The sequence below is a fragment of the Sodiomyces alkalinus genome, assembly GCF_003711515.1.
Source record: "Sodiomyces alkalinus F11 unplaced genomic scaffold SODALscaffold_8, whole genome shotgun sequence".
Taxonomy (NCBI): Eukaryota; Fungi; Ascomycota; class Sordariomycetes; order Glomerellales; family Plectosphaerellaceae; genus Sodiomyces; species Sodiomyces alkalinus.
Window position 1 is genome coordinate 1,580,799 of NW_021167086.1, and position 13,067 is coordinate 1,593,865.

A 13,067-nucleotide genomic window follows, 5' to 3' on the forward strand; every position below is an offset into this window, starting at 1 on the left:
TAACTTAACGCCGTTAATGTATTCACTAACACCCTGCTTAATAAATAGATCTATATTAAGGACCCTTCTGGTTAGTAGTTACTTTAGTTAGCTATGGGCCTTAAAGCCGATAATTATCTCGAGGATATTTTAAAGTAATCTATATAAATCCCTAAATAACGTAAAGGGATTTAACGGCTACGATAGGCGTTATATAGCCTACGGCGTTCCTTAAAGCTATAGCACTAATAGCTTTCTTCCGTACTAGGTAAGTGCGGTTTAAAGTAATTAACCAAAGACGATTAGGTCTTTAAGAATATGGTCCTGATTACTTTCTTCTACGTCAACGATATTATCCTAATCTACCGTAAGGAATATAAATCTGCAGCTTATAACCTAGTAAAATAGATTTAGACAAGCTTCTAAATCAGGGATCTAGGACTAATTAAGTGGTTCCTTGGAATCCGTGTAGGACGCGATCGTTAATAACGTAAACTATGGTTAAGGTCTAGTAGCTTTGAGTATAATTTTATATTGTATTGACCTTGGAGATTTTGCAGAATAGTGATCTTAATAGTCGGTTAGCTCCTTTAAGCTGTAAAAGATTCGCTATACCGGCTCGGCTAGGATAGCTCTTAATCGGTAGTTCAATAGGTAAAAGAGATAAATCGTTGATAGTAAGTAAGACCCTTAATTATCAGATATAGCATAACCGTAAATAATAACGTAGAATAGTAATAGGGCAGCTGATCTGTTAATTTAATTAAGGCTTGTAAATCTGTAGATCTTTGTCTGTAACTGTCTAAAAATCCTCGACCGTTAGGGAACTCCTGCTACTATAATTTCTATAGTCAAGATTCTGCACTTGTCTACTCGGATTACTAAGGTTATAATCCTTTAGTTAAATCCGTATCCGTTACGTAACCGTTAATCCTACGGCCTGTTTAATATAGGCTCTTATAAATTAGATAGGATAGCGGAGTAGGCTATATAATAATACTAATAATAATAATATAATTAATTTAGAATACCCTAATCTAACTATTCTTATCGTACTTACTCTTTACGGTTATACTATATTTAATACTACGAACCTTGCTTAGATAAATACATATATAATTCCGTACCTCTATTTATATTCTAACAATTATACATAATTAGCTTAATTAATCAACGATTCAACCCTTTAATTTTAACCCGGTTTCACTATTACGGTTACGCTGTATCTGACAGGTTCCGGTGCCTGAATGCCCAAGTATATATGCACAAACATACTCGTTCACGTATATGACTATGGCCATTTCAGATTTAATCAAGGAAGAAAGCTAGCATGGGCACCTCTGTGATCCTTCTTGAGTGGTGAAAAGCTGCCTCTGGAGAAGGAACTACGTTGCACATCCGAGGTGGCCTTACCCAATGGGTTGGCTGGCCCGACTTGAACCATGGCGGGCCGCAGAAGCTTCATGTCCAAGACGTGAAGATCCTCATCAGGGTCGTCGAAAATTGTCTTAGAAGTACCACCAGCCAGTTTACGTTTCTTTCTTGATTCCGGTCTGGTTGCCCTGGGCAGAATCGATGATTCGCTGGATTCCAGAGCTTCAGACGCCGTTCCCGGAGCTGCATGAGACAGCAGTGCTGTGTCGCGATTACATGTCGTCGTGTTTCCCGTCGAGGAGGTATGTTGCGTGTGAGGGGGTGCCTCAGTGAGGACCTTTCTGGGCCTGCCTCGTGGTCTTCCTGTCTTCTGGCGCGTATTGTTGGTGCAGCTGTTCGCATTATCAGACCGCTGATTGATACTCTGAGGTTGATCGCCAGACTCGGAGATTCGGGCATCCCAAGTGCACAGCTCATCAACTCCAATTTGCTTATGGCCTTCGTCTGCCAACATGGCGTCCACGTCAAACGTCTTCGTACGGACCAAGAAAGGGGTCACAGAGAAATTCGATTTCTCGCCTATCAAACTGTGATCGTTCCGAGGCTTCTTAAAATGCCTCCGACCTTTCAGGCCCGCTTCCTCAGGAACTTCGACCAGTTTGTCGGTAACCTGGTCAGGATGTCGTCCACTGGCTGCTTGGGAGGCCATGCCAACCCTCCTAAGTGTCGAGCCCAGAGTTGCTCGAGATGCCTGCGATGTGGAGCCCGCCCGTGCGGTCTGATAGCCTTTGAGCCCAACATCTGTAGCTTGGAGCTTTGACACCACAGCACCCAGCCCTTGCTTCAGCATGCCCTCGTTTGCTTCGACCCGTGGCATAGAACCCTTTGTCTTTTCGTGGACGCGATTCTCTTCAGGCTTTCCCAACGCCAGTTGTGTCGCAGGTGTTTGAATACTCCGTTGTAATCCGTCTGCAATGGAAAGTTCTTCGGATTCAAGCTCTTCTTGTGTCAAACCCACAGAGTCCCGCGATCTTTCCTTTTCCAAATCTCCTGCCGCCACGTCTCTTTCGAATTGCGCTGGCTGCTGCCTTAGCCGCTCTTCTATAATCTTATCACCCCGTTGATCTTTCAAAATGCGTCGCCTCAGCAGTCGTTGCTCTTCTTCCAGTGCTGCCTCCGTTGACTTTAACCGACGCTCTAGTGATGCTTTATCCGACGCAATGTCCTGCTGATCGGCTAACTGAGACAGGAGGTGATACTTCTCGAGCTTCATCGCGTTGACTTCCCGTGAGAGTGCAAGCTGCTCCTGGACTTTTACGGACTCTCGTGTCAACCCTTTTAGGGACCCAAGCTCGGCCTGGCAATATCATTAACCATTATGTTGACAATAAACTGCGAAATCGGGCTAATGAGACAACCTTAAGACGTTCATTTTCTCTCAGCTGTATTCCGAGCTCTCTCTGTGGTTTTGTGGAGGCGTCATTGGCTGACTGCAGGGTTGCGTTCAACTGCTGATTTTGGCAGCACAACTGTCGAATGTGCGCATCTTTCTGTTGAAGATGTCGGCTTAGAGCTTCGACATCGTGCTGCAGCAGAAGGACTTGGACTCTTAGCCTTCGAGCTTCTTCCTCTTGCACGATTAGTTCGTATTTCTGTAGTTCAATCCGATGACAAAGCTCGATCACATCAATGGGCTTTGCATCACCACAGTTACATCAGCTTTTGCGTTTGATATGCACTTTTCGAGCCAAGGAGGCGTACCTGGACTGGACCTTGCCGGGTGTTGAGGGGCATTGCAGCAGGTGACTGGCCATGCCAGCCGTGTGATTATGGTTGAACGAATGATTAGAGGACCAACCTGCGGGACGAGTTCAATGAAGGCGATGCCAGACGGCCGTTTCGTGGAAAGCAGTATCTGTCAGATACAGCGTAACAGTCACGGTCGAAATGTGTCAAAATTAAAGGGTTGAATCGTTGACTGATTAAAATAATTGTGTGTACCCTAAAGACTCAACAACTTCGGGAATGGCACTAAGGACTTGGCACTCCACTGACCCTACCTTATTTTAAAACAACCAATGAAATGAGGGAATTTTACAAGGTAGTCAACCATCAATATCAAGTAGAAAATCCTTATCGTAATGAAGGCTGTGGGAGGTGGACGGTTATCGAAAAACGTAATTTACGATCGATTTAGCCTGTGTGGGGAAGTGGGTAATTTTCACGGGGCCTATCTAAAATGCCAGTAAGGAATACTATTTTGCTAGTAAAACGGTAGGGCCCGCCAAGCATAATATATTGCGGCGGTGGTCCGTGCTTCACGGCCGACCAATCAGGTCGCTGTATTCAGGTAGCTAAAGCTTAAGGCTTTTAGCCGAGGAACCTACTATAGATAGCTTCCTTATATATATATAATATATCCATTTTAGTATTATAGGTTATAAGCCCTTATTATCCGCAGGGTTAATTCCATTAATCGTTAATCGCGAGGATTAATTATATTAATTTATATAGTCCTCTCTATTATCGGATATTAAAATCCATTTATTTCGGCCTCGGCCACTAATTAATAAGCTAATACCTTTGACGGCAGTATGCCTTATAGCGAAGGAAACACAGACAGGCCCTTTAAGGGTATAAGCCCCTTAACCCTAAGAACCCCTCGAGACAGTTTACGAGGAAGACACTTATTACGATAAGACTAACCTTTAAGATAAGATTAAGGCTAAGTTAGCTTAATAATCAAAAGGAAAAGGAGTTATAAGCGAAAAAGATATAAAAAGTGGCCTGGATTAATGAGGAAATCTTATCTATGCCCTTAGAAATAATTAATAATAGATCCCCGATAACGTTAGAGATACCCTTAGGCAGTCGTTTAGCCCTCTCTTCGGTGCTCCCGAGATAGGTTGACGAACCACCTTTACTAACCCCCCTATACCAGAAAAGGATAATCCTCCCTAATAGTAATAGTAGCAGGCGGTTAATCCGCAGGACTTTGTTAATAGTCTAATGAACAGCTTCAGGATATAGCCTACGCAGATCAAGTTTCCTGTTCTTAAAGATGACTCCAATTATAAGGATTAGGAGTATAAGGTGAAGGCATAACTAGCTAGCCACGATCTGCTGACTATTTTTAACTATCCTTAAGGTCACTTTCACAGTAAAGCCACGAATTAAAAGTAAGTAATAGTGTATAGCGTACTGCTAACTATAGTTAAGCCCGTTAAACTTCGCCTGGGAGATTTTAGGTGGAATAGAGATAATATAGATCCTTACTAACTACTTTAAGCAGTTAAAGAGATAATTCCACGAGTATTAGAAGTAGTAACTAAATCGCTTATTAAAGAATGGAATACTATAAAGGTGGAAGACTTTAAGTTAACCTCCTAGTATCTATAAAGGATATACGCTATTAAGAAGTAGTTAGATAACCAGATTAGCTTAGCTAACAATAAGAAGGACGTCTATATAGTCATTATAGTCATTACAGGTAAATACCTAGCCCTCGCAGAACGTCACCTTAGTAAGAAGACCGTTAACTAGCGGAACCTTATCGACGATCTTTAACTAAAGGCTAGAGCTAAGGATTTTAAGATATCCTCTATTAATACGGTCGTTAAGTCCTAACCCTTATAGTCTACTAACTAGTCTAATAATAATAAGAAGAGTAACGATCTCCCTCTATATAAAATCTATAAGAGCCACTATTAGATAAGTAAGTGCTTCGTAGTATATCCTAATAAGGTATTAGATAGGGTACGATATATCTTCTAGAAGAAGTATAACGAATGGAAGAAGATAGGGAAGATCCCTAAGTTTAAAAGAGACGATAAACCCTCTATAACGGAAGCCGGGTCCAAGGATCCTAAAGATACTAGAGGCGTTAAGGTTAAGTCTAGAGGTTCCGCCTTTAATTAATAGTCACTGTATAGAGCTCTCCTAGTAAGCGTAGTTATATCCGTAGTGCTCTCTGACGAAGTCGTCTAGGACTCTGGATATTAAGTCAGTACCTTTAACGACCTTAAGTAGTTTAGGGACTATACCCCGAGGGATAATCTACCTATTATAAAGGTTATGGACGGTAATACCTTATAACCACTAAGTATAGGGTCTATCTTCTTTAAAACTAAAGACCCGGAAGATAACGTCCACGATTAGACTATTAACTAGGTGTGGTACTATCTAAATACCCTAGTAAACCTATTATCTTTAGGATACCTACGTAACTAAGGGATTAGCTATAGTGATAAATAATAAACCCTTTTCTATAAGGTAATAGGTCGATAACTTACGAAGATTAACTAGCGGAGAGATATCGCTATAGTCTAAGTGGATAAACTAGTAGAAGGTGGGTATAATATAACTAATACCCTAGCCTGCGCGGCTATCACGATAAAGTATCTTAAAGCCGACTTTAACGGTTGGCATAAAAGACTCGGATATATTAGTAAATATAAGATTATTAAGGCTTGTAAAGCTATGGGTATCCAATTCGATACCACCTAAGTAGGGGTATTCTACTATAAAGCCTATTACCTTACTAAGTTAAAAGAGTAGCCCTCTAGGATTAGACCTGCCGTACCTTTAACATCTGGAGACTTTGATATAGACCTTATTAAAGTTAAGCCTACCGCCTATAAAGAATATAAGTATATTATCCACTAGGTTAAACAGCACTTAGGGTACTACTATCTCCGATGGTTAAGAGATAAGAAGGGTAAGATAGTAGCCACCGAAATCAAGGCTTTTAAGGCTATATTGGAACGTTAAACAGGGCTCTAGATTAGAGGATTCCTTAGCGATAACGGCGGAGAATTTAATAAGAAGGAGCTGTATAATAAACTACAGAAAGACGGTATTATACTCCTCTTTATAGCAGCCTACACCCTAGCTTAAAACGGTAAAGGAGAGAGGGCTGGCGGGGTCCTTATAGAAATAACCCGTACCCTTATAATTAATAGTAAACTGCCAGAATAGATCTAGGCATATACCCTTAAGACCTCGGCGGAGATATTAAATCTTCTGCCCTTGGATAGGGGAGTTCTTCTAGGGCTAAGCCCTCACGAAAAGCTTACCAGAGCTCTTAACTGCCTAAAAGATTAATAGAAGCCCTATATCTAATATCTTAGAACCTATGGCTGTATAGCTTACATCTATAAAAAGGGTAGTTTTAAGTCTCCTGAAGCTAATAAGATAGCACCGAGAGCCTAGAAAGGGAAACTAGTTAGATATAACTCTATATATAGCTATATCTATAGTATTTAGGCACCCGAACTGGATCGCGTTCTTCGTCTTAGGGATATTAAATTCGCAGAGAACCGTTAAGAAGATTCATCTTATAGGTTGGTGCTAGATTATAAAGCAGTACTAGTTAATACGGATATATATCTAAATAAGGTGGTCGTCGATATTATTATAACTATTCCATAGCCTTAATAAATAACGCAGAATAACTATTAGTAGTAGGAAGTATTATAGAATAATCCCTTTACGGGGGAGCTATAAGCTAATGCTATAACCCCAGAATTAACGGTTAATAAAGTTATATAGCTAATATTGCTAGACTCTCTAAATTAAGACCGAATTACCTGCTTTAATATGCCCACTATAGATAAAGTCGTTTAACTAATAGCTTAGAACCATAACCAAACGCCGAAGACCTACCACGAGGCCTATAAACGTTTAGACTTTACGATAACCTATAAACCCGCTATAGAATAATAGCTTAAGGCTCTAAACGAACGCTAAGTATAGGAGCTTGTTAATAGACCCTAGGGCGTTAGAGTCCTCCTAGGTAAATAGGTATTTAACGATACGTATAACGAATAGGGTAATCTTATTAGGCATAGGGCTCGCTAGGTAGTCTACGGTAACTAATAAGCTAGCGACTAATTAGCTTAAGATCTTTACGCAGCTATAGTATAGATAGCCTTACTCAGAACGTTCCTTATAATTATTATAATAGAAGACCTTAAGTGTAAAAGCTTCGACTTTAATATAGCCTTTATAGTAGCAGATACACCGCCTGACGTGTAAGTCTTTATCAGTTAACTAATAGGTTTGCCCACGTTCCTAGGAAAGGTCTGTCTCTTAAAGAAGGCCTTTACAGTATGAAAGAAGCTTTATTATAGTGGTTTCGTTATATCGCTAGATATATAGAGAGCCTCGACTTCGAACCTCTTAATAGTAATAGATATATACTAATTAATAGAACCATTAAGGTTATTATCCTAATATACGTTAATAACGTCTACGTGGCAGCTCTGAATAAGGAATCTATTATAAAAGTCCGCGAAGCTCTATGGGTAGTATACGCCCTTAAGGATCTAGGTAAAGTTAAGCAGTTCCTTAACTTTAGAATCATAAAAAACAGATCCGTAAAGATAATTATAATCGACCAGTAATAGTACGCTAATAAGATCCTAGAACGGTTTAGTATATAAGACTATAACGCAGTCCTGACGCCACTGCCTAATAGCTTTAAATCCAGTATCTTACCGGATCCAGAGGTATACGATAAGTAAACCAGATAGGAGTATCTTTAATAAACAGGCAGTCTAAACTATCTTACTTACGGAACGCGCGCCGATATCACCTTCGTAGTTTCTAAGCTATATAAAGTAAGTTCAGGTCTAATAGAAGTATATTAAGCGGCGTTAAAACACCTGTAGCGATATATTAAAGGTATATCAGGATATAGTATTATTTATAGTAGTAAAGGAGTTGAAAACACACTATCGCGAGGATTATACGTAGTAGTAGATACTGCTTACGGAGATATAATTAGCAGGACCTTAATAGGAGGCTATATAGTGTTTCTCGCGGGAGGACTAGTTATTTAGAAGTCTAAGAAATAGCCGTTCGTGGCTCTTAGCATAATAGAGGCTAAGTTCGTTAATCTTATACTAGCAGCCCTTAATCTTTAATAGATCGCTAACCTCGTTACGATAATGACCTTACTAATCGAAAGGCCACTTTTTCTGATAACGGATAGTACCTGAGCTTTAAGCGAGGTACTTAATAGCCTTAATTCCGCGCGTACGCGCTATATCAATACTAGGTATAAATAGATTATCTAATAGACCGAGAGAGGTTAGTTTAACCTTTAAGACGTTAAAACCAGGGAGATAGCCATAAATAGCCTTATAAAAGCCCTTTAACGATAAAAGCATCGCGACTTCGTTAGATAACTAGGCCTAACTAATCAAGGGTATAATAAACTCCCGTAAGGGCGGTTAGAGGAGACTACTTAAGTATCTCCTCCCTAATCTTAATAATAATTCCTATAGTATAGCTTAGCTTTACTAACTATCGCCGATAGAAAAGGTCTCGTATACCTATAAACTACTATCACGATAGTTAAGGACTAGCTTAGCTAGGAGACTAAATATAGCGGAGAGAAGGATTAGCTTAGTCTATCCCTAATAAGGAGCTAAGAGACCGAGAGATTACTATAGATTACTAAGGCGTAGCCGTAAGCGCTAGTTCGATACCGTTAGCGATAACTAGGTATAGTTTATAGAGGCGATAGACGATCTCTAAAAGCCCAGAGACGTTAGGTATATAGGCAACTAATTAATTAGTATCTATTACCTAACGATAACCATATAAATAACTATCACGATAAGGACTATAGTAATAGCCTTAATAGTAAGGCCCTTAGAGAAGGGGGGCAGATCCGGCTCTCCTGTAATCAACTATAGCCCTCTATAGCCCTATCTTTAGCCTCTAAAACTAACTTAATTAAGTCGCGGACTTAATCTGCTATTAGTTCTAATTCGTTACTATCGTAAGAAGCGATAGGCTACTCTAAACGGCCTTATTAAGTTAATTAATACGCTAAAGGCGCCCTCGATAGAAGCGATAGGCTGCTCTAAAAAGGTAGTATAACGCGCGACTACTAACTTGAAGGCCTTATATGGATATACGAGATCGCGAGGGGTATTTTAGACCTTATCTTATCGTTGCACCACTAAGCACTCTATCGGATTAGATTAATAACGTAAGAGCACGCCTAGCTAATCTCATGGCGTTAGGAAGACGAAGAATAACGAAGGAATAAGTCTTAGAAGGTGGTTTATCTTCGTTTAACGTGGGTTGATTTAGACTTAAGAAAGGTTAGTGATAACGAGCAAGTAGGAAAATCGGAAGGTATCGGCATGTATTCTTATAAGGGATTTACTACTAAAAAGAGAAAAAAGAGTATAAGTTAGCTTATAGCCTTTAAAGTGCCTAACTAATAATACTTATAAAAGGATTTTAAGGTTGTTTTCGAGCTTTTTGCGTTTTTACACGTTTTTTAAGCTTTTCGGCCGTTTAAGCCATTTAAGTTATTTTTAGAGCTTTACCTACAGGGGAGTGTTACGGCGGTAGTCCGTGCTTCACGGTCGACTAATCAGGTCACCGTATTCAGGTAGCCAAAGCTTAAGGCTTTTAGCCGAGGAACCTACTATATATAGCTTCCTCTCACACACACAATATATCCGTTTTAGTGTCACATAATAAGCTACCTAAGTACACACCTATTTTGTATGTACACTTCTGTCGCATGGGCACACGGACCACGACGTGGTCTCTAGGGGATCTATGCCTGACTAAGGGCTTCGGATCTTAGGGACCTCGGGCCTCAGGATATAATAAGGGAGGATACCGGAAAAGACCGGATAGGATCTAAATAATATAATATCTATAACAGAGTCTTCACCGCCTAAATCAAGGGTATAAGAAACATATATAGATATAACTTAATATAATATATATATATAAGATTTCTGCTTTACTAAGTTAATTATATAAGTGCTGTTTTAACGTGCGATAGTTATAAGCCCGGTTTATAATGTCTAAACGATAAATATTAATAAGGCTACCTCTATTCTACTATACAAAGTAATTATATTTATATAAGCACTCTTAAATAACTACTATCGACCTACTTAGAGTAATTAAGCGATTACTTAACCTACTAATATACCTATTAATTAATTAATTAACCGATAAGTAAGTAAAGATATATTTTCAGGTATCTAACGCTAATTATATAGTAGCTATTACTACCCTTATTAACTAGAGGGATTAGGTAGTATAGGAGCGCGCCGTACACGGTAAATCTACTTCCTACTAGGATAACTATCTCAATCTAAAGCTAAGCGATAAAGAGGCTAATACCTACCTCCTCTCTATACCTACGCCGCCTAATATCCGTAAATACAAAGCCCTTATTAACCCTAATACGCCGGAGGAGGCTATAGCTACTCCGTCTTCTATTATTACGCTAAAGGGCGATAAGGCTACTAATATTATAGATACCGCCGCTACCACGGCGGTTACGGTTACCACGGCTACCGGTAAGAAGAAGACGGCTACTCGCTAGAAGGCTACGGCCGTAACGAAAGAACCACCGATAAGGACGTCTATATTTATCGACGACCTCTTTAAAAAGGGGCGTACGCGCTACCTATAAGATCACCGTATATACCGCGACGAAAAGGCAGACTACGACGCGTAGTAGAAGGAATTTAGTAAGGTACGCTCCTATATTAAGGGGACTATCTACACCACGTTATATAACCTCCTCGCCTAGTTATAGGATAATACCGTAAATAACCCACGGGCCTAGATTACTCTCCTCCACGTGTATATAGAACCGACCCCTATAGACCCTTTATAAGGAAGCCCTAGTCTAATATTAATGATATACTACGCCTATAAAGGCTATACCTAAGAATATAAAGGAGTAGGTGATAAGCTAAAAAATAACGATAATACACTATAAATATATAAGCGTTTTGGAGCTATTAAGCGCGGACTATTAGGCAGAAGACGCGTTAAAAGCTATTAGACCTATTGCTTAGGAATAGAGTAATACTTACCTAGTAAATAACTACGATAAGATTACGGAAAACGAGCTAATGATTAACGACTTCGTAAAGACTTTAAGGGCGGTTCTTAGTAATATAAAAAGCCTATAATTCTCTGCTATAAAACCTAGAGTCGGGAGAGGCACCTTTAATACTCTTAGGAACCTCCCCGATACTAAGGATACTACTAATAATAAAGATAATAAGAAGCGTCCTCGTAGTACTATGTCGGTAAAGGCTATCCCTCCCGTAACAAAGAGGCCCTACAAGATATATAAGAACACATATACTACCGCCGCCTATTAGTATATAAGGCCGGATATACGCCTTTATACGTAGTATAGCCACGAAGATATTACGAAGGTTATACATAAGAAGATACGTAACTATAGTTTTAAAAGCCGTATAGATACCGCGATATAGAAGAGGCGGGAAGCCTTAAGAGCTACTACCGCTAGTAGGATAGAGGAAGTCTACAAAGATTAACTCTATAATACTACGCGTATTATAACTATAGCTTTAAAAGACCTGTCCGTCACCGCGACGGGGTAACTAGGCGTCTACCCTACCTAAGAAGGGGGGATACCGCGCCCTTATATAACGATACTATTAAGATTATAATATAGAGCGTCCCTCTCTATTAACTAAGCTAAAGCGCTACTATACTACGCGATCCTAGACTTAGGATTATTAATCCACGTCTTTAATAATTAAGGCTATTTTACGGCCGTTAGACCGCGTACTAATAGACTATCGTTATTTTAGATAAGTACTTATAAGGCTTCTATCCTCGGATACGGAGACGTTAAGCTACGTATATAATCCCTATCGGGTACGAAGAGGCTGCTACGCCTTTATAACATTATATACTATAAGGAGTTTATTACTAATATCGTCTCGGAATACTAGCTATGCCTATAAGGCTATCGCTAGGATACTATAAATAATACTATTATTAGCTCTACCGATAACCGGCCTATCTATAAGCTATTAGATATCTATGGCTAGTATATAATCGAACGCGCGGAAGCCACCGCTATCATATTTACGGTTTCGGCTCGGTATCCCCGCGATAATCTATATAGAAGATTATGATAACCGTGCTAACCGTAAAAGACTATAACGTAATAGTAGCACGAACGTCTTCGCTATTACGGCACCGACGCTGTTGCGAGGATTATCGATACTACTTAGGGGGTAAAAATAAAAGGACCGCACACCACCGACTATAACGCGTATAGGTAATCGTAAGTGCCTGTATAGATGAGGCGTATACTATCCCTTTACCCGTTAAAGCCCGAAGAGGCCCTGGCTATTAATTTTCACGATCTAGAAGAGTCGGAATCGCTAGGCGGCCTATATAAGTCTCTTATACTCGTTATAGACGTGTATATAGGTTATACGTAGGATTATTACCTATAGAAGAGAGACTAGGGCTCTATTCTTTATACGTTAAAAGAAGTTTTGGCCCTGCTTAAGACCTAATTCGATAATAGGTTATATATCCTACGAGCCGATTCTGAGATATTTTAATACCTAGAAGTCGTTACTTTCCTCGCTGCTAAGGGGGTGGAAAGCTAGCCGTCGGCATTATATTTATAGGATTAAAATAGCGTCGCAGAACGGATTAAAGGTATCGTTAAGAGGAGGGCGAGGGCTATAAGAATTAGACCTAATCTGCCTATTTCTATGGAGTCTAAGATCTTTAAGACTGCTATATATCTATATAATAGAACCCCACGATATATGAATAATTAGAAAACGCTATACGAAGGCCTACAAGGCCGTTAACCTAACCGTATATATCTACGAGTATATGGCTATAAAGTCCTTATAAAAACGCGCGATACCTAGGCT

At 39.8% G+C, this 13,067-nt stretch overlaps 1 protein-coding gene across 1 annotated transcript; it reads right to left on the reverse strand.

Moving 5' to 3' along the window:
- Positions 1 to 1,100: 1,100 nt before the first annotated feature.
- Positions 1,101 to 3,325, reverse strand: SODALDRAFT_335250 (hypothetical protein). Its single transcript, XM_028612404.1, has 3 exons — positions 3,115 to 3,325; positions 2,772 to 3,047; positions 1,101 to 2,710 (listed from the first exon to the last, which is right to left on the reverse strand). The coding sequence occupies exons 1-3, from the start codon at positions 3,145 to 3,147 to the stop codon at positions 1,292 to 1,294; spliced, it is 1,728 nt and encodes a 575-aa protein (XP_028464839.1). The 5' UTR covers positions 3,148 to 3,325; the 3' UTR covers positions 1,101 to 1,291.
- Positions 3,326 to 13,067: the final 9,742 nt, after the last annotated feature.